This window comes from Mobula birostris, chromosome 8, assembly GCF_030028105.1.
Source record: "Mobula birostris isolate sMobBir1 chromosome 8, sMobBir1.hap1, whole genome shotgun sequence".
Taxonomy (NCBI): Eukaryota; Metazoa; Chordata; class Chondrichthyes; order Myliobatiformes; family Myliobatidae; genus Mobula; species Mobula birostris.
In genome coordinates, this window is record NC_092377.1 from 20,626,356 (window position 1) to 20,649,451 (window position 23,096).

General features: G+C 42.8%; 1 protein-coding gene across 6 annotated transcripts in view; it reads right to left on the minus strand.

The window, feature by feature from the left end:
* The window catches only part of ltbp1 (latent transforming growth factor beta binding protein 1), a 452,733-nt gene that overhangs the window by 90,671 nt on the left and 338,966 nt on the right, over nucleotides 1-23,096 (minus strand). For all 6 annotated transcript variants that reach the window (XM_072264871.1, XM_072264877.1, XM_072264876.1 and 3 more), the window contains 2 exons: nucleotides 11,102-11,227; nucleotides 691-834 (listed from right to left, as the gene is read on the minus strand). In XM_072264871.1, the coding sequence (XP_072120972.1) occupies nucleotides 691-834; nucleotides 11,102-11,227 (270 nt within the window). The remainder of the gene's footprint in view (nucleotides 1-690; nucleotides 835-11,101; nucleotides 11,228-23,096) is intronic.

Here is a 23,096-nt window from a genome sequence, read left to right on the forward strand (position 1 = left end):
TTGCAGGGAGTGTTGCACAGACAGTAAGTGAAGACTGAACTCACAGTATATACACTGAGGAGAGGATGAAGATACCAAGGAGAAAAGTCTTATGCTTCATCTGAAGATGAAGAATAATACCAAATCCATAAGACCATAAGACACAGAGCAGAATTAGGCCATTCAGCCCATTCAGTCTGCTCTGTTATACCATCATGGTTGATTAGCAGGAGCCAGAGATTAAATTTGTAAAAATATCGCAACACTTTTGGAACCTCAGCTGGTACAACAGGAAACAAAACTTGGAGCCGTTCCACTTCACGGCCAAACAAGAATTCCATTGTGTAAAAAGGCTGGAGATATCCTTCACACTTTTGCAAAGTGATACCATTGTCATTCTCCAAGGCACACTTCAGAAATGTGTGTCTACTGTAATAGCTTTATTGTTATTGCAAAAGCTGCTTCAGTGCCAACAGAACAGAAGTAAAATATGTTCACTTTGCTTTCAAATCAAGTCTGAGGTAACTATCCATAACAATATTTCAGCTATTATTAAGTGCAGTGAAACCATATATTACAGTCTGGGCTAGGTGTTAACATGTAGAACACAAATCCAAAAACAATCTTTCCAAATGTTTCCACTTATGTTTGTTCCTTCTATTTCCCAAAGAATGTACCACAAAGAAGATAAGGTTACTTCATTCTCCATACCTGGAGGGTCAGGGAAAAGGCACTCCCCTGTCATTGGGTTAAACTCCTGGATATCGTCAGCACAGACGCAGAGGAATGAGCCTTCCACGTTTTCACAGAGAGCCTCTCCACACACTTCCCCAAGTATTTCGCATTCATTTATATCTGGAAAATAGTGCAGCGACAACGTTAATAGAGTAAGGGGCAGATCCGTTCCCATGTTTCACCAGGGGCAGAAGTTTGGCTGCTTTGTGGTATTTAAGGGTCATTTCAGCTCCCTCCCCCACTGCCACCAATTTCACAGACAGTCCTCACTGCTCTTTCTGTACCTCTAGGTCAGGGTTTCCTGGACCCCTTAATTAATGGCACAGGTCCATGGCATGAAAAAGGTTGGAAACCCATGCTCTGGGTCAATATGAATGTATTAACCAACATTACTCTGCCACAAAGGCCACTACCAGCACCTAGTAGTGCGATCCCATCTATCTCTTTCAAATGCTCTTTTCCCCAAACCCTGCAAATGAGTTAATTGTAGCGTAACTCAATTAATTTCCTTTCACTTCACGTGCCCAAGTTACTCATGACCTTTAACCAGGCAAATGGTGGGGTGGGAGGCATCACCTTCACATGAAATGCAGAAAGAAAGCACATTGCTTCTGTGCTCCTTCCAGTGACACTGTCTGACAGACAGGGATAAAGCATCTTTCTCCCCTTCAGTCACGGTGCAATGGGGAACACTGGGGGTAGAGATGGGTGGCAAAAAGTACAAAAGAAATTGTTTGCAGAAATGTGAATAAATGCACTGCGCTGCTGAGCTTAAGCAGATGCACTGCTATTTATTCCACTTAGTCACATTCTGGAGTCCATTTATTTTTCTTTAAATGCTAATGTCACCCAGGAGGCCATAATGTTCCAAAACCAGCAGCTATCAGCACAAGATCTTCAGATTGTAAAATTATAGCAATAAGCTCATCTATTCTTGGTTTACAAACAGCAATAAAAAAGCTATTTTGAGCTTGATATTAAAGTTTGAACTATCCATGGAAGGTTATATTACACTGCTTCTGAAGTTGCACACAGCACAGAGACTGATATGGACTGATACCACTTCAAAGTTCAAAGTAAATTTTATTATCAAAGTACATATATGTCAGCACATACAACTCTGAGATTCATCTTCCTGTGGGCATACTCAACAAATCCATAAAACAGTAACTATAACAGGATCAATGAAAGATCAAACAGAGTGCAGAAGACAACAAACTGTGCAAATGCAAATATAAGTAAATAGCAATAAATAATGAGAACATGAGATAATGAGATAAAGATTCCTTAAAATGAGATCATTGGTTTTGGGAACATTTCAATGGGGGGAAGCAAGCGAGTGTAGTTATCCCCTTTTATTCAAGGCTGTGATGTAGTAACTGCTCCTGAACCTGGTGGTGAGAGCTCTGGGGCTCATGTACCTTCTACCTGATGGCAGCAGTGAGAAGAGAGCAAGATTTGAGTGGCGGGGATCTCTGCTGATGGATGCCACTTTCCAGTGACAGCATTTCATGTAGATGTGCTCAATGGTTGGAAAGGCTTTAGCCATGATGTACTGGGCCGAATCCACCATCTATTGTACAATTTTCCATTCAAAGGCATTGGTGTTTCTGTAACACGCTGTGATATAGCCAGTCAATACACTCTCCACTACACACTTAGACGAGTTTGTCAAGGATTTAGATGTCATGCCGAATCTCTACAGACTCCTCAGGAAGTATAAGTATTCCTTCACAATTCCATTTACATACTGGGTTCAGGACAGGTCCTCTGAAATAGTAACACCCAGGAATTTAAAGCTGCCAACCATCTCCACCTCTGACCCTCCGATGAGGACTGTCTCATGGACCTCTGGTTTCCCTCCCCTGGTCTATAATCAGTTCCTGGGTCTTGCTGACTTTAAGAACTCCAGTATCATAAAGCTTCAGGCTAATTGGAGGAAGCTCAAAGCAACAGAGCAGCAATAGGCTATTTGACCCCAGAGACTGTATGGACATTCACAAAGATGGTCGATCTAGCCTCATTCCTTGCCTGTCTCTGCTCCTCTACTTCCATCCCCTAATCCCTTTACTAACTATCGTTCTCCAGCTTAAAATGAACAACTGACCAAACATGAGCCTGGTATTTTCAAACAAGAATTCCAAGTTCCTACCACTTCTGACTAGAGCCAGTGGAATTGTTCCCCTACATTACATCCTTAGCAACTTGAAAAGTTCAATCAAAGCACCCAGGATGTCAGCCAATGGAGATTAAACTTCCAAAAGAAGAGCAAGGGGCCTATAAGGAAGGAGTGGGAAATAAGTGTAATGATAACATTGTGACAGAATACTGAATAAAATTTTATTAACAAGAAAATTATGCGTAATTGTGCATAGTACTGTTGAAAAATAACTTCCATGAGAAATGCTTCTTTTAACCTACAGTTATTAAAGACTATATTAAGCAACACACATCAAAGTTGCTGGTGAACGCAGCAGGCCAGGCAGCATCTCTAGGAAGAGGTACAGTCGATGTTTCAGGCCGAGACCCTTCATCAGGACTAACTGAAGGAAGAGTTAGTAAGAGATTTGAAAGTAGGAGGGGGAGATCCAAAATGATAGGAGAAGACAGGAGGAGGAGGGATGGAGCCAAGAGCTGGGCAGGACTATATTAACCTATTTCTGCATTTAAAGCTTGCCCGCCTAGCATTGGAAAGGTTTAGGCATAACTTTTCAGCTGTGAAAGAATTTCCTCCTTTTCTCTGACCCTCTCAGTTGGTCTGGTGCTTCTTGAAGCAGGTGCCTTCTGTCTTTGGAACCACCCCTGACCTCAGTCACTCTATTTACTTGAGAGATGATGCTCTGTGACAGCTCAGCGCAGCGCAGGGCAGGGCAGGGGCCCTGAGCTTTCCAGAAGGAAGCCCCAGCTTCTATGTGTACTTTGATGACACAATGTGGGCACTTTAGTCATCCTGACTGAAGACTGTAGTTTGCGAAGTGACACACAGGCAACAAAATGATGGACAGCCTGTTATAATATACAGTGTTGCAGGATGTAATTGGAGCACTGGGATTTCACACTCAAGATATACACATAGAACCATAGAACACTAAAGCACAGAAACAGGCTTTTTGGCCCTTCTTGGCTGTGCCAAACCATTTTTCTGGCTCATTCCACTGACCTGCACCTGGACCATACCCCTCCATACACCTCCCGTCCATGTACCTGTCCGAGTTTTTCTTAAATGTTAAAAGTGACCCTGCATTTCCCACTTCATCTGGCAGCTCATTCCACACTCCCAACACTCTCTGTGTGAGGAAGCTCCTTCTAATGTTCCCTTTAAACTTTTCCCCCTTCACCCTTAATCCACGTCCTCTGGTTTTTTTTCTCCCCTAGCCTCAGTGGAAAAAGCCTGCTTGCACTCACTCTATCTATACCCACCATAATCTTATATACCTCTATCAAATCTCCCCTCATTCTTCTACGCTCCAGGGAATAAATTCCTAACCTATTCAACCTTTCTCTGTAACTCAGTTTCTCAAGTCCCGGCAACATCCTTGTAAACCTTCTCTGCACTCTCCCCGAACCTTCATTTAAAACGAGCAGCCATCTCAGATAGCTCCTTATCATTATACTTCTTGCACTCGAGAGGCTGTACTCCCGGCTGCCCATGGACATTTTTCTCAGAAGTCACCACAGCAGGCCGAGCCTGCAACGGTTCTGAGGCAAAAGCAGTTTCCCCCTCACCAAAGAACCCATTATCACTATCATCATACCATATATCGCCATCCCAGGTGTCTGGGTCTCCCCTGGGTAGCAACATCAATCTTATCTTCATGGGATCGGGGTATAGTTCTGGCAGCAGGCCGCCTCTTGATGTTTAATTTGCACTAGCCTACATGCCACCTTAATTCCCTTCTCCTCAGCTTCCTGTGCCCTATTCTGATCTTGACAGAATGAGAAGCATTTAGCCAGTGAAAGCAATTTTTTTTCTTTAACAGTCTGCACAACACGCCAAATGTCTAAAGTACGTTTTGCTTGAGAAGGTATTTTATCAAACCACGCAGCGTGCGCGTATCAGACACCAGACAGCATATCCGGCCGTAGATATTTTGTGGTCACCCGGTTCTCAGCAGACTTGAGCTCCAGACTTGAGTTTTATCCTGCAGATTTACATTTTCTTCCCTTTTGTTTTTTTAACAAATAAATTCAGCTTTCATATAGGATTAATTCAGCTTCGTAAATGTCAGGAAATAAATTCCATTTGACGAGCTGTAGCAGCAGCTGCAGCAAGATACAAATTAACACCCACTCTATGTTTAATAAGCAGGTTCTTTTCTCTCCCCTAAAGTATTCAATTACTGTAGACTTAAGACGGCTTTTTAAGATCGCTATACTTCACTAAGTGTTTCCAATCCTCCTTGCCAAGCCCAATATAATTCTGAAAACCCTTCCCCTTTTCACAATTTTCCAAAAACTACACTCTAAAAGGAATGATTGGATCTTGACCTAGCTGGCATGAATGCCAAGATACAAATGTTCCCTATTCCCATCCCCCCTCCCACCAACAGTCTTGTGCTGGAATGAAAATCTGTCAAGAATCCCACTGGCCGTGATCAGTAAGAATGCCTGGTTCTGTCTTCTGTGGCTGAGCAACGACATTGCAAAGGCAGATGATGAAGAATGGTTACCTGGACCAGATACTGTGGGCAAACAATCTGAACACTGGACAGGTTCACTAACTTCATATTTAAAATGAACATCAATTACCCTTTGTGAAAAGAATGCCAAATGTATACACCCTCCACATATGAACTGTTTCTTAACATCATTTTGTAAGGGGGAGAGTTGGACATGTGCTCACTATGCTCCTGGCCAATATCAGGCTAAGCAGACTCGAACCTGCTTAGTGTTTGGTTGGGAGACCACCTGGGCTGCAAACTGGCTGCCCGGGCAAACAGATCATCTCAGTAACAGCCTGAATTCATGCCTGAACAAGTAGCGCAGTCACACTAGACGTGCCTTTAAAAAATACATACCCTTGAAAGAGATAGCTCTAGTTTTGAGACCCTGCCTCCCTAGTCCTTAACTCCTCTCCAAAATGGAACAGTGCTCCCTACGTACTTCAACTGTTTCTCTTCTTATCTGGAAAGTGGCAATCAATTTGCCCCTTAATCTTCCACATTCCACGGAAGACAACCCTAGTTTGAGTAATTTTAGCCATCTATCATTTCCACAGATCTACAATGCATTCTCCATTTAGGTGCAGTTTCCAGAACCATTCACAGTACCCTGGTGGTCTCGCCAGAGCTGTCTGTGACTATACTCATCCCTTGTTTTCAGTCCTGAATACAAAGGTCACTATTCTATGGGAATTTAATTACATTCTGTGCTTGTCCATAACATTGTAATGACCTTTATAGATTTATCTTATTCAAGCCTCTTTGAATTTTCTTTAGGTAACCTGAAGAAGCAGAGCTTCGGATGATGGCGCCTAATGGCCACTCCTTGCTTGCATCTTTGGAAACAGCTCGGTTTCTGTCTTTACTGTCTCCTTTTTTTTCCCTTTTCAGGGTTGTTTTGAAGAACCTAACCTGGAGTTACACGCTGACTTCGATTCTTTGTGGAAATGGCACCTACTATCAGGGCCTCATGACCGGCCACTTTCGATATGCCAAGGATGCGGCCTGGAAGACAAGCACGCCTTCAGGGTGCCAAATTTTCGTGGCTCTGGAGGTGGGCGGATTCAAGGCTGGTGCCAGCGCCTGGTGTGTCCTGGAAGAAGGAAGTTCAAAAGCAGCAAGTTGGCTGCTGGCTGTGTGCCCAGACGCCCGAGTTCTTTGGGTACAGAGCTTGGAAAAAACAACGCAACAGATTTTTAACACCATAAATCAGCGAGTTGTTTTGTTATGTCTCCTCTCTCACTTTGAAACAGGGACATCTCTTTTTCCCTTATTAGGGGGAGAGAGAGCCTGCGGTTTGTCGAATTACCGGGTGAATGAGTAGTCTTTGGGTACTGCAAGTCTGTGTTTTTATTGATGCTTTGCTGCACACTTGAGTGCTCGGTGAAGGGCGCAGATGGTTTTTTGCCGGTGGGGGAGGGGGGCCGTTGCTTTGCTGCTGCTTATGTGTGGAAGGGGGAGCTGGGGGGACTTCGGGATTCTGACATTTAAATGTTATTCATTCTTTAGGGCACTCCTCTGTTTTCATGGATGTTTGCAAAGAAAAAGAATTTCAGGATGTGTATTGTATACATTTCTCTGACATTAGATGTACCTACTGATGTGCTTAAGATCTTTGTGTAGTTATACTGGTGACTGTTAATTTCTATATTTTCATTTGCAGAGCTAGCTGGATCTGGGCCGTACCCTCCAAATATCCGGACCTGCCTCTCGGTTTTTTGCACTACCTTACTTTCCCTTTTCTATTTTCTGTTTATGATTTATAATTTAAATTTTTACTATTTACTATCGATGTGTATTCCAGGGAGTGTGAAGCGCAGAATCAAATATCGCTGTGGTGATTGTACACTCTAGTGTCAATTGTTTGGCAACAATAAAGTACAAGTATAAGTAGCCATGACCATCTTATGAGAGAAGCAGAGGCATAGAGCAGAAACAAAATTGAAGAAATCCTCTACCATCTCATAATCAAGAAAAAAAAAATCACAAGCCATGTGAACAAGATGTAACCCTTCCTCACTGAGTGATATTCTCTCTGCTCCAGGCTTGTGGCCATACCTAGCCATCCTTTCTGTCCATTCTCACTGCTTCCCTTCCATATCAGGTTGTCATACAAATGTAAGGGACAGAAGCAGCTCACTGCATCCATGCCATTTGCAGAGCCTACAGTACCTACGCTAATCCCATATGCCCGCATAAGGCCTGGGTCCCTCTCCTCCCTCCCTATCCAAGTATTGTACCCTGTTCAAACACCTTGCAAACTTTGAAATAGTAGCTGCCTCTACTGCCTTCTCTGCCAGCACATCGTTGTTGAACTTGGATGAGAATGGACAAGGGTGGTTGGTAAGTTTGCAGATGATACTAAAGCAAGTGGTACCAAAGACAGTGAAGAAAGTAATGAGAAATTACATGGTGAATCTCAATAAACTAGGCAAGTGGGCTGAAAAATGGAAAATGATGTTCAATAAGTGGGAGATACTGCATTTTGGGAAATTTGACTTTTCACGGTGAATGTTACAGTCTTGGGACTTGTAGAACAAGTACTGGTTCCCTTAAAGTGGTACCAGAAGCAGACAGAGTAGTGAAGTTTGGCATACTGGCCTTAATCAGTCGGGGTTGGAAAATTATATTGCGGTTGTACAAGACTGGTGAGACTACATGGATTATTATGCATGGTTTTGGTTAGTCTGTTAGAGGAAAGAAGTCAGTAAGCTGGAGAGTGTGCAAAGAGGATTAATGAGAATGTTGCCAGCAGCGGCTGAGATGTAGAGATAGGTTTGGTAGGCTAGGACCTTGTTCCTGAGGGATGACTTTATAGAGGTGTATAAAATCATGTGGGGCATAGATAGACAGAATGCATGCAGTTTATCCCCCCAGATAAGAGGAATCAAAACTGAAGGGCAAAGGGTTATGGTAAAAGGAGAAAGATTTTAAAACTACCTGTAGGGCCATTTTTCATACAAAGGATGTTGTTTACACATAATGAGCTGCCCGAGGAAGTGGTTGAGGTTAACACAGTAACAACATTTAAAAAGTACTTGGACAGGTACTGTACATGGATAGTAAAGTAATGGATAGTAATGGCCTTTTCTCCTTGGAGCAATAGAAGATGAGAGGTGACCTGATAGAGGTGTATAAGATGATAAGGGGCATTGATCGTGTGGATAGTCAGAGGCTTTTTCCCAGAGCTCAGATGACTAACATAAGGGGACATAGTTTTAAGGTGCTTGAAAATAGGTACAAGGGGGATGTCAGAGGTAGGTTTTTCCACACAGAGAGGGTGGGTGCATGGAATGCACTGCCACCGACAGTGGTAGAGGCAGATACAATAGGGTCTTTTAGGAGACTCATAGATAGGTACATGGAGGTTAGAAAAATAGAGGGCTACGCAGTAGGGTAATTCTAGGCAGTCTCTAGAGTAGGTTACATGGTCAGCATAACATTGTGGGCCAAAGGGCCTGTAATGACCTGTAGATTTCCATGTTCTATGTTCTACGTAAAGGTTAATCTGCCAAATGGAGGCAAATGGGACTAGTTTACATGGGTAACACACACAAAATTCTGGAGGAACTCAACAAGTCAGGCAACATCTATGAAGTGTAATAAACTGTTGACCTTTCAGAATGAGACCCCTTATCAGGACTAACTTGAAAAACCCATTCTTTCTAATCCAGTTTAGGAAATTTAACACCTCAGGGTACATCCTGATCAATTTTTACTCAGCCATCACTGAGTGTTGTGACCAGCTCTGATACCGTGCGGGTTCCTGCCACCTCCACCCTCTCCAAGTCCAGGTTGCAGTGAGTGGTCTTCTCAACTGAGAAGATCATTGGGGATTCAGCTACCGATATTAAAAGTCCTTTTCATCGCCAGTGTGAAGAAAAAAGCTAAAAAAATGACTGCTGACTTCACCCACCCTAGCAGTCACCTGCTCACCAAATTGCCATCAGGGAGACACTACAACTCCATCACCACCAGGGCTAAATGTCACCTCCAAAGCTTCTTTCCTGTAGCTATCCAGTTTCTCAATAAAACTCATTCAGGTCTAATACCCTAACTGTCCCTGCACAACATCTGTTACATGATCTTTCATGCTCTCCTTCTGCTAATAATTGAGTCTGTTCATATGTTCACATTTACTTAAGTTCGATTATTGAATGTTTGCACGTGACCATTCTGCTAAGTGTTGATTGCTTATGGCTGCTTGCACTATTGTCTTGTAAATTGTTGATTATTATTGTGTTGTCTGTTACGGTATTGTCCTGTGTTTTATGCCTGGCACCGAACCACAATCAATTGTGCTATGTTTCACATACTGGCAATACAGTGATTCTGATTCTGAACTTACCTGGATATCTTGGTGAGTATGGATGAATTGGGCCGTAGGGCCTGTTCCCAAGCTGCATTACTCTATGGTTCCATACTCTCTACAGAAGTGACTCCATCCAAAATATATTTTGCAAACAAATATCTCCTCACCACGTGTTACAGATTTCTAGTCTATAAAGCATCCATCCATCACATTCCTCTACCACTCATTGCTCAAGCAATTTTGGTCTGGTGTGGGGAGGGTGAGGGGGCTACTGCATAGGATCGATGGAGAGAGAGAGTTGTAAACTCAGTCAGCTCCATCATGGGGAACTAGCTTTGTAGTATCCAGGGCATTTTCAGGGAGTGATGCCTCAAAAAGGCAGCATCTGTCATTAAGGACCCTCATCACCCAGGTCATGCCCTGTTCTCACTGTGACCATCAGGAAGGAGGTACAGAGGCTTGAAGGCACACTCAATGATTCAGGAACAACTTCTTCCCCTCTACCATCTGACTACCTCACTACTTTTTTTCATTTCTATTTGTGCTCTACTTAACTAATTTAATTATTTATATATATTTAATAATTACTAAATTATTAATAATTTGAGGGTAGGTTGAGGGTAGCAGACACCAACAAAATCAACAAACTCATTCATAAGGCCAGTGATGTTGTGGGGATGGAACTGGACCCTCTCACGGTGGTGTCTGAAAAGAGGATGCTGTCTAAGTTGCATGCCATCTCGGTCAATGTTTCCCATCCACTACATAATGTACTGGGTGGGCACAGGAGTACATTCAGCCAGAGACTCATTCCACCGAGATGCAGCACAGAGCGTCATAGGAAGTCATTCCTGCCTGTGGCCATCAAACTTTACAACTCCTCCCTTGGAGGGTCAGACACCCTGAGCCAATAGGCTGGTCCTGGACTTATTTCCTGGCATAATTTACATATTACTATTTAATTATTTATGGTTCTATTACTATTTATTATTTATGGTGCAACTGTAACGAAAACCAATTTCCCCCGGGATCAATAAAGTATGACTATGACTATATTTACTGCAATTCAGATTTTTTCCTATTATTATGTATTGCATTATACCGCTGCCACAAAGGCAACAAATTTCATGATATATGCCAGTGATAAAAAAAACCTGATTGTGACTGATTCTGAATTCAGTTCACCTACAATCCTTGTTTCCCTTGTGTCTCAGCCTTCAAGAGCACCCTACAATATGGGATCTTGTCAGAAGACTTAGTAAAGTCCATTAGGATAACATCTAACATCTTGCCTTCACCCTTCTCCTTGGGTATCTCCACAAAGAAGCGAGTGAGGTATGATCTCCCCTGCATAGGAGTTGTAGTTTATTCAGAGTCTGAGAAAAGCATCCCATGGAAAAGATGAGGCACTCACCGGTGCACCCGCTCCCATCCATTTGATCCTTAAAGCCCTGGTCACAGAGGCAGCGGTAGGATCCAGCTATGTTTTCACAGAAGCCGTGACTGCCGCATGGTTTATCACTTGTGCATTCATCGACATCTGCAAGTAAGATATTACAATGGTCAGTCTCGCTCTAGTAAAAAAACATGGTCACAATGAAAAGTAGGATTTCTTTTCGTGGTAAAAGGAAGCTGAAGGCAGTTGAAGACTGCAATAGGTTGGGAAAGGTGACTTAGTAACTTGTTGGATTGAAGGTTCAAAATCCAAGTCAGAACTGGAATTAAGTTTAAAATTCAAAGACACAGCAAATGTTTCTACACATCCTTAATGACAGGAGTAATTACTTCTGTACAACAAAAGAGCAACCTTGAGAACCAGCATCATTAGTTTAGTTGATGGCCAGAGGGAGCTGTGGATTCACACGAATTTGAAATTGCTATGACGGGGAACAATCGACATTTAATTAATAAGTTAATTCCAACAAAATTTATTTTTTCAGATTACTTTCTATTAAAATTTGCCTCTACATGGAATAAGGCAATATAAAATTAAGAACTAATACAGATTGGTTCCACTTCAACAGTATTGGACACACAAGACCCTCAGATAGCTTTGATTACATACTCTAACGAGATGAGTTGAGTACTGTGCAGTAGTCTTAGACAGATATATATAGCTAGGGTGCTAAGACTTATGCACAGAACTGCAGTAATTTTATGTATTGCACTGTACTGCTGCCACAGAAAAAACAAATTTAATGACTTACGTGAGTGATGATAAACCTGATTCTGATATGGGTCTCCATTGTGGACTGAGAGTGGGAAGGGGGCAGGGAGAGGGGAAAAGCAGAAGGAAGCACCAGAGAAACATTCTGTAATGATCAATAAACCGTTTGTAATCAAGCCTGGTGTCTCCGGGCTGGGTGTATCTGCACCCACGCCACCCCCATCCCGGCATTCCTTCTCTGTCACCTGCCCCACACCCCACCCGCAGGGCTCCACCCTCAGCATTCCCAACATCCATTGCTCCCGCCAGATTTACAAACTCACTCTCCGCTCCACAATGCCAAATACAATACTGTGTAAAAGTCTTGGGCTCGCTAGATAAATATATGTGCTTAAGACTTTTGCATAGTACTGTATTATTAGTAGTTTACATCCATATACTGCAACCATGCCTTCCCTGCACCATTTCATCCAACACAATGCAGTCATGTCAACAAGGAGGGCGGCTCACTGGATCCCCTTGTGAGTAATAAAGAGGCAGTCCACATGGTGGAAGCTTCCAATTGTACTGAGTTCTTCAGGAGTTTGCACTTAAAAGCAAATGGTTTAAGCCGCACCATTTGGCAGCAGTCCCATGGCAAGGATTCCTTTCTGCAAAGTGTCTGGCACTGTCATTGCAACAAAGCTGCCACGTGGATGGAGAATGAGTGGAAAGCAGCAGAGCGTATGAATGCATAAAGGTCAGGAAAACTCACACCAACACTCACTGCATTATTCCTTCCTTTGCACTATTTATCTATTTTTCAATTTATAGGTTTTTATGTCTTTGCACTGTACCCTGCAAAGCAACAAATTTCACATTGTAAGCTCAAGAAATTTTGTAGATGTTGGAAATCTTGAGGGTCACATGCAAAATGGTGGAGGAGCTCAAAAAGTCAGGCAGCATCTATGGAGGGTAATGGATGTTTCCGGCTGACATCCTTCATCAGGTCTGGAAAGGAAGGGGGTGAAAGGAAGAATTCGGTACACGCAACCCGGGTCCAATTCCTGCCTCTGTCTGTAAGGAGTTTGTATGTTCTCTCCGTGACTGCGTGGGTTTCCTCCAAGTGCTCCAGTTTCCTCCCACAGTCCAAAAATGTACTGGTTATAGGTTAATTGGTCATTGTAAATTGTCCCATGATTAGGTTGAGAATAAATCGGGGGACTGCTGGGTGGTGTGGCTCAAAGGGCTGGAAGGGCCTCTTCCACACTGGATCTCAATAAATAAATGAATAAGAAGATGGGGGGAGGGGAAGGAGTGCAAGCTGGCGGGTGAGGGTGGGGAGGGATGAAGTAAGAAGGTGGAAGGAGTAGAGATGAAGAAGGAGGAATCTAATAGAAGAGGACGGTAGATCATGGAAGAAATGAAAGGAGGAGAACTAGAGGAGATGATGGGCAGGTGAGGAGAAGGGTTGAGAGTGGAATCACAATGGGAAATGGAAAAGGAAAGAAGGGAGGGAGAGAAATGTATGCTCATGCCATCAGATTAGAGGCTACATAGGCAAAATATGAGCTGCTTTTTCTCCAACCTGAGTTTGGCTTCTGTGAAGACATGTCAGAATGGGAATGGGAAGTCGAACTGAAATGGGTAGCCTCTGGGAGATCCTACCCTTTGCAGTGAACAGAGCAAAGGTAGTCAACACATCACATATAGTATCGCATATCATCTCAGTGTTAATAAATCGGATTCTGATTTTAAAATGTGCGTTTCTTCAACAGCAATTCAGAAATCTTCCTCTTGATGCATTTACCATTCTAAACTGTTTGAGCTTGAACTTGCAGCTGTTTCTGGGATCATGCTTAAACCGAGTCCAAACGCTTCTAATTTAACAGCAAATTAAAATCAAGAAAAGCAAAAGCTAGAGGGCTGAAGTTAAAAACAGAAAGTTTTAGACACCCATAGCAAGTCAGTTAACATTTCAGGCCAAAACTCTTCATCAACTCTGACAGAGTTCTTGACCTGAAACAACTCTTTCTCTTGCCGTCGATGCTACCTGACCGGTTGAATTTTCTCTTTTCAGTTCAATAAAAACATTAATGTGTGATTGTTTTAAGACTTACTATAAACTTTGTCCTCTAGTTGACCTAGACTGGGAAACATCCCTAGTCATATCCACTAAATGGGTTGCATAGTCCCAATCCTGCCAAAGGGTTTCGGTCTAAAACGTCGACAATACTCTTTCTCACAGATGCTGCCTGGCCTGCTGAGTTCCTGCAGCGTTTTGTGTGTGTTTCTTGCATAGTCCCAGTGCTACTCTCTATTCTAATTCCCCTTTGCCCTTCAAACCTGAACTGTTCCACGGCACCACATGCAGAGTGCTGCAGAAACTCAGCAGGTCAGGCAGCATCTGTGGAAACAAATAAACAGTCAAGGTTTCTGGCTGAGACCCTTCTTCAGGATTGGAAAGGAAGGGGGAAGACACCAGAATAGAAAGGTGGGGTGGGGGGGGGGAGGGGAAGGAGGATAGTCAGAAGGTGATAGGTGAAGCAATGAGAGGCAGGAAAGCCAAAGGGCTGGAGAATGAATGTGATAGGAGAACAGAGTGGACCATGGGAAAAAGAGAAGAAGTGGCAGCAGTGGGGTGGTAACGGGCAAGTGAGAAGAGGTAAGAGGCCAGAATGGGGAATAGAAAAAGAGGGAAGAAGGAGGGAAAAAAATTACCAGAAGGAGAATTCGATATTCTGCCTTCAGATTGGAGACTACCCTGACAGAATATAAGGTATTGCTACTCCACCCTGAGGATGGCCTCATCATGGCACCAGAGGAGGCCGTGGACCGACATGTCAGAATGGGAATGGGAACTGGAAGTAAAATGTTTGGCCATCAGGAAGTTTTGCTTTTGGCAGATGGAGCGAAGGTGCTCAGCGAAGCGGTCTCCCTATTTACGACGGGTCTGACCAATGTAGAGGAGCACCAGACACAATAGACAACCCCAGCAGATTCACAGGTGAAATATTGCATCAACTGGAAGGACTGTTTGGGGCTCTGAATGAGGGTGAGGAAGGAGGTGTATGGGCAGGTGTAGCACTCTGGACACTTGCAGGGTAATTGCCGGGAGGGAGTTTAGTGGGGAAGGACAAATGGACAAGGGAATCATGGAAGGAGCAATCCTTGTGAAAAGTGGAGATGGGAGTTGGTCAAGACATATTGGGTGGTAGGATTCCTTTGGAGATGATAGAAGGTGCGAAGAATGATATGTTGGATGTGGAGGCTCATGGGGCGGTTTGTAAGGATAAGAGAACCTCATCACTGTCAAGGTAGCGGGAAGATGGGGTGAGCGCAGATGTCTAGGAAATGAAGAAGATGCAGGCGAAGCCACAGCTCGTAAGAAGCTAGCCATCAGTAGTTTACACCACAGACGACAAGTTGCTGAAGCTACTGTGCTATACAAAATGCACACCAGCCACAGCCCTGCAGACCTTCACGCCATGATGCCGTCACCTTATGAGAGAAGGCACACCACACAATCAAGTTTATCTATGCCTGCTCGTGCTGTTTCTATGCCTGATGCGAGAACCTACACACTGGATAGAAGCTTCCTTCACTGTGCTATCAGAATTTGGAACTGCCTTCCAGATGCTGTGGTTGGAAACATCTGCGATGATGGGGTCCAAGCCTTTAAGAGTCGAGTGCACAAACACCTATCATCTCTGGGAGGGAAGTCACATGCTTCTTCAAAAGCTATCATGAAAGGGACCAGGATGGCAATGCTTGGTCGTTGGTAGGTAGGGTTAATACCTGACTTTCAAGAGCAGTTGGGAGTTATGTTCCGGCTGGACTTGGTCCTTAAACTGCTGGAGAACAGTACGGAAAGAACAGGTGCTGTTTTCTCCCAGTAGGGATTAGTTTTTAGTTCCAAGTGCTCCGGTCATGTTTTGTCACCCTGCAACCTTATCCTTCAATCTCTTTGAATTATGGAGGACAGCATATGTATAAATGTCTCTCTCCAGCAGACTTCATCATGATCATCATGACTCCAGTATTTCTACTATTTTTTAACTGTACATATGATTTTTGTGTGTTCTATCGCTGAGCAGCAGTGAACCATTTGATTGGCCTATCAGAGTTCTCTTTGGGAACTAGTTGACTTGATCAGCATTTCTGAGCTGGCTATTGTTCACGATTGCATTTAATAAAAGAAAAGGTGAGGGCAGTAGCAATAGTGGAGGAAGGGAAATCCTGTTCTTTGAAAGGGGAGGACATTCATTACCACAGGCAGTTGTGGAGGCCAAATCTTTACATATATTTAAGGCAGAGGTTGATAGATTCTTGATTGGTCAGGACATGAAAGGATACGAGGAGAAGGCAGGAGATTGGGGCCGAGCAGAAAACTGGATCAGCCACGATGAAATGGCAGGGCAGAATCAATGGGTCAAATGGCCTAATTCTGTTCCTATATCTTATAATCTTATCTTATTGACATTTCTGATATCCTGACAAAAGCCACATCCTGGTGGAGGCTAAGGCAGGAGATTGCTGCCATGTGGTTTCTAATTAGCGTCAGTCGTGTGCGCATACATGGTTGTTAGACACTACATTGTGCTTACAGCGACCAGTTTTTAAATAGTGTCAGTTGCATATGTTTGTTTTCTAACAAGTTAGGAATTCCAAAGGTATCAACAATCATCACGAATGTTACAATGAAAATGAGGATTTGGAGGATGCAATCATCTACAGCATTGTATGAAGGCAGTCCATTATCAGCACTAGGTGTCTACGCTGATTTTGTTCATTTACAGTCAATCATAAGAACACGGCAGATAAATTCTTCTGTCGATAACTACTAGGAACAGTTCTAAAGTACTGTAGAGGTATTGGTCATGTTCTAATTTGTTCTGTATTTCATTTAAATAGATAATTTTTACTCAGTTAAATGGTAATTTGCCTTCGTTATATCTTTTACTTATTTCCATGAAACTTCGGCTCATTGGGGTGCCACTTAATTGAGCCAAAATGTACAGGTCCCAATGTGTCCCAATTAACTGGAATTCCACAATATTAGGTAAATAACTAAACACACGGTCAAAGAGGCTGATTTGCAGAAGTACTTGTAAGGAGGAGATGGAGGCAGAGAAGAGTTTCAGGGAGTGGATTCAAGAGTTGAGCACCTTCGCACTTGAAATGTGGCAGCACATGTATCTGGAGAATAAGCTGAAACCCAAAATTAAAGGAATGCAGAGATTGACGGGGATAAAGGAGGTACAGAAACAGGAAGGCAATTTGAAAAGAAGAATGAGAGCTTGAAATTCACAGAAGGCAATGTAGATAGCAAGTGACGTGACATAGGTATATAGAAGTTGAAATATGTTAGGACGCAGGCAGCAGAATTTGAATATCCTCAAATTTACTGAGAAGAGAATCAGAGAAGCTGGAATAATGGAAGCCATAGTCAATAGGCCCTGTAATGCTTTTAACAGCAAAGAAGCTGAGGTCAGGGTAGATCAAGCACAACTGGGAAGGTGGAAATAAGTTTAGGGAAATCAAAATTTTTGAACACAGAACACATAAGCAGTGCAAGAAGATCTGGTTTACGTCAGGAGTGAAATTATGTCACTCTGTAAGTGGCATTTTCACACTGACTCATACGATTCACTGTTTGTGGTAATGCTTTCACACAGCATCACTCATTTTGTTGTGAAGTGGTTCCAGCTTCTCAAGAAAACTAAAATGGCTCAGGATAGCATCAAAGTGACCTGCAGTCTTTGAACGTGTGACCCAAAAACAGCTGCAGACTTACAACACAACCCGCAGGTTTTAAAGCAGTAGAGATTGGCAACTCACTACGTGGGAAATCACACTAATCAGACAGAGGGTAGGGACATACAAGTTACATCCAGTATTTCAAAAACACAAGATCAAACAAGGGCAAGAATTACAAAAAAAAAATTAATGATTGGGTTAGCAACATCAGCCAGATATCACTGGGAGAACTACCAACTTCTGTTCTCACTTAGGTACAGGAACACCTAACATATGCTGGTGCTACTGTGCAGTTCCAGTGGGATTCTAGCAACACTGTCACAAATTATGCACATCTTACAGGAGACTGAGCTCTCACATGTTTACTCAGGGACAACATACCAGCACTATAATTAGGTAATTTCTCCCTGGGTAATATCTTATCATTATTTTATTGCCCAAGAGCAACGAATGAGCCGATGTTTGGTCGATTTAAGAACGGGGCCAAAAATATTAAAATACTCCAAAATATAGAAAATTAAAAGGTTTGTGCCTCATTGGATACAGAGTTCCAACATGCACATAAAAATACTTGAGTTTGAAGTGGGGTCTCGAAACCAGTGTGAAACGAGCCATTTTCACCCTGCTGGTTATGGAATGGATGGACAACCATCAAGGAAAATCCCACCGACACCTGCTGACCAACCCTCTGATGTTAAATGGCCACTGCATGTGTATAAACATCATAAGGATGAAATTGCTTTGGAGATAGTTTTTGCAAACAAAGTTAACAGGATTGTACTAGAGCCAACTAAAATGATCAGAAGGATCCTCTCTGCTACTTTTTTCTTTCTGAAAGGAACTTGACATCTTTTTTATAGCCCCAACAATGATCTCATTTCCCATGATGAAGGGAATGTTCTGCAAGGACGGTCAAAAACCGTACAAGGACTTTCTGCAAAGGCCACAGCTGACTTAGAAAACACAGACAACCTTGATCCTGGGCCCAAACTCACATCCTTTCTACATTAATCCAAATTGGCCCAATTTGACTACTTTCTAAGAAACTACTAATATATTTCAGATGCAACTGTTGCAAAACTGAAATCATGTCTTGGACAGGATGGGGGCCTACGTATCTGGTGCTTCCAGGGGCAGGCGAGATGGTGGGAAGTCATGTGTCCAAAGATGCACCTTCTGAAATTGCAGGGAGATAAGGCTTTTAACTCCAGCAGTGTGATTTTTGGTGATTGTCAGAGGAGGGAATGCCCCTTATTCTGCAACGAACTGCTCTATAATCCCCACCAGCATACTGAGTGGTGACAGTCAATGCTGACTGACTCTTTCTTTCAATTTTGATCTGGAATTGGAAGCAATTCCCCTTTCTGTGACATCACAAAGCTCTAATGGAGTGATAGCATAAGCTTTTCCCTCAGATGCATGATGAGATATGGGGAGAAGGCAGGAGATTGGGACTGAGAGGAAAATTGGATCAGCCATGATGAAATGACACAGCAGTCTTGATGGGCCAACTGACCTAATTCTGCTCCTGTATCTTATGGTCTTAATGTAGACTCCTCTCCATATTAATGATGTCTATTTTACAAAGAAGGGCGGAAATTCAACTCAAGTACTATACAAGCCAGGGAATGGATATCATTGTCAGTTACAGATTCTCGTTCCATTTTATTTAGTAACTGGAGTAACACTATAGAATAGATTGCCAATGCTACTGCCGACTGCACACCTCAACACTTGCAAATGCCCTTCTCTCTAATTTAAACTGAACTAACCTACAGTGACAAAAGGGAATTATGCTTTCCATCTCAGGGTGACTCCTCACAGGGAATAAATGACCTCTTGTCACTCAAAAGGTGATGAATTTAGCTGGGATATCTAGAAATATATTTTAAAAAATAATTTGATTGAGAGATTTAGGATTTATAAAATCAATTCATAGGCAAGATGGAAAAAATTTTCTTTTTTTGCGAATCATGAACACCACCTTCTCTAACCCTTGACCTTTCCCACCCACCTGGCTTCATCTGTCACCTTCCAGCGAGGCTCCTTCCCCTCCCCCAACCTTTTTATTCTGGCATCTTCTCCATTCCTTCTCAGTCCTGAAAAAGGGTCTCGGGCCAAAACATTGACTGTTTATTCCTTTCCATGGATGCTGCCTGACCTGCTTAGTTCCTCCAGCATTTTGTGTGTATTGCTTCTATCTTTATTTTGCTTGGGGGAGAAACAAAAATAAGGCATTATAACATATGAGTCGGATCAACAGCTTCAAAGGTAGGAAGCATCATCAACTAAAATGTGGTAGAAATGTTAAGATCTTTCTCATAAAAACCTGTAGTTCAAAGTACAATCAATTATTTTGCCACAGAAATCATTATATAGAATCACAGGAGGAAGCCATTTTACCTTCGGTACCTGTGCCAGTAAAAAATGGTCCTATTTAGGTTAATCGCATTTCCTCAGGTAATTAATCCACAGCTATGCAGGTACAAAGCTTTATTTAAGATTTAAGTATGGTGAATCTTTCCGCCTCTATTACACTATCAATCAGTCAAACCCAGGTCCTGACTGATCTTAGGGGAGAAAAATTCACCTCCCCCCACCCCCAGATCCTATATATTCCGGTCATTTTACTAAGGGAAGAGGTCCATCTTATTCTGCCTGTTTAGCCCTCTCATAAATTTGAACACCTCTTTGACGTCACTTCTCAGTGTTCTTTGCTCTAGAACAGCAGTTCACAACCTGGGGTCCACTGAGTTTTCGGTTAATGGTAGGGGTCTATGGAATAAAAAGGTTGGGAACCCCTGCTCAAGAGTAAACATCCCTAACCTACACGACCTCTCTTCAAAGCTTTAGTTCTCCGGCTCTGGCCAACATTCTCATAAATTTCCTTTGTAGCCTCTCCAGTGCTAATAGGAGTTCATAGCTATATCAGCCATGATCTCAGTCAACGATGGTTGAGGCTGAGATTAGATTAGATTATGAGGACATGCAGTCCTCTTTTATTGTCATTTAGTAATGCATGCATTAAGAAATGATACAATGTTCCTCCGATGTGATATCACAAAAACACAGGACAGACCAAGACTGAAAAACTAACAAAACCACATAATTATAACACACAGTTACAACAGTGCAACAATACCATAACTTGATGAAGAACAGTCCATGGCACAGTAAAAAAGTTCAAAGTTTCTCCAAAGTCCCACATCTCAGAAGAAAACTCTCCCTTCCATGCCCGACGACAGTCTGACTCTGAGTCGTCCAAAAACTTCGAGTTCTGATCAGCCCTCCAACACCAAGTACTGAGCACCATCTCTATCCGAACGCTTCAACCTCAGCCTCGGTCGCCAGCAGCAGGCAAAGCCGGGGATTTTGGGGCCTACCTGCTGGAGATTCTCAATCGCACAGTAACAACAGCAGCGAACCAGGCATTTCAGAAACTTCTCCAGATGTTCTTCTACTTCTCACGTCTGTCTTCGTCAAATCAGAATTGTCCACGGCCCCTATTTAACAGCTTGCGTGACCTACCCCAATCCCTGCATTCACATGGCTGAGTGCAAGGTGGTCAGATGTTGACAGCAGAGGCATTCTCCTGCAGAGATCCAGACACACCAACCAGAGGACTGGGCTGAGTGGAACTATTGGCTGCTTTCACAGCTATCTTAAGGGAATTTAATTGATGTAACAGCAGCTGAGAAAAATCCAGTGTGTGCAGGGTGGAAGGAGCAGCCTGTCACCAAGAGGAGAGAGATCATGGCTTGGAGGAAGAAGAGAAGGAATCAATTGAGTACTGTGATGAATTTTGCCACTAAGCTACTGCCACGTCATATTAACAAGTATCTCGATCAAGAATGCACAAAAACTATGCCTGAGTTCAAGCCAAGGCAGATCTTGAACTTTTAATTAAGACAATTTAATGCTGGTGTTTGTTTAGGCTAGGAGACTGCTGACCATGAGCCAGCTCCCAGTATTTACATTGCTAAATACTGATCCCTCAGGAAGCCAGATTTAGTAACGCAAGCACCAGTAACAGGCTTCTGGATCCCAGGAACCCAGATTGACCGAGAACCTCTGGAATAAAGGCAATCTGATGAATGCTAGCACTCTAGTCATGAGATATATTTCACTGTCATCAAGGCTGAGCTAGTACTATGGGAGCAGCACAAGCTTGGATGGAGATACAGGAAAGTCCAAGGACATTACTAGAATAATCGTGCAGACAGGACAGTAATGTTAATACTCTCTAAGACTGAGAGCTGTTAGTTAGTGAAATCCATTTTTTGTAGTCATTGATACTCTGCAGAATGCTTCCTTCGTTACAACCTACATTGAATTTGATATGAACTTCAACATTATCCATATTCTTGCTATTGGATGGAGGAGTGGTGATATGTCTCTGCTAAAGGAAGTGTAAGGTGCTCCTTCCCTCCACTAGTCTGCAGGTCACCCTTGGGCAAGGTGTAGCACCTGCTTAGCCCCTCGATCAGGGTCACGTGAAGCCACAGGAGCAGGTGGTGGATGGTTGTATGAGCAGCTGGTGCATATCACAAATCCTAGTTATGCAACCACTGACACCAGGCAGACAATCTCTGAAAAGTATTGATAATGGCTCGGGTCACCTGTTTTGTAAAGACACTGCCCAGAAGGCGGCAATGGGAAAACACTTCTATGGAAAAATTTGCCAAGAACAATCAAAGACCATGAATGTCCACATCTTACAACATGGCACATGATGGTGATGATGATTCTTGCTATGGAAACAGTCAAAATATTATCACCTGACTCATATTTTAGTAGACTAGTTTATCATTGGATGGAAGTACAGTGAAAAATTTGTCTTACATACTGTTCAAACAGATCAGTTCATTACAACAGTACATAGTAAAACAATAAAATAATGCAAAATAAAGTGTTACAGTTAGAGAGAAAGTGCAGTGTAGGTAGACAAGGCTCCAGGTCATAACAAAGTAGAATGTGAGGTCAAGGGTTCATCTAGGAAACTATTCAAGTCTTGAGAGGGTGGAAGCCCTCTTTCACCCTGGTGGTACATGCTTTCAGTTTTTTAATCTTCTGCCCAATGGAAGAGAGAAGAAGATGGACTGTCCAGGGTGGTGGGGTCTTTGATTATGCTGGCTGCATTATAGAGGCAGTGAAAAGTATAGACAGAGTTTAGGATGCTGGCTTCTGTGATATATTAAGCTGTGTCCATAATTCTCTTCAGTTTCTTGCGGTCATGAGCAGAGCAGATGCCATACCAAGTCACGATGCATCTGAAGAGGATGCCTTCTATGCTGCATTGATAAAAATTGGTGACCGTCAATGGAGTGTCCTGAGGAAGTTGAGACATTGGTGAGCTTTTTTTTCCATGCCATCAATGTGGTTGGACCAGAACAGGCAATTGAATCAGAATCAGAATTAGGCTTAATATCAGGTTGTTGTACTGTTGTTCTGTGGCAGCAGTACATTGCAATACATGATAGTAAAAGCTATAAATTACAATAAG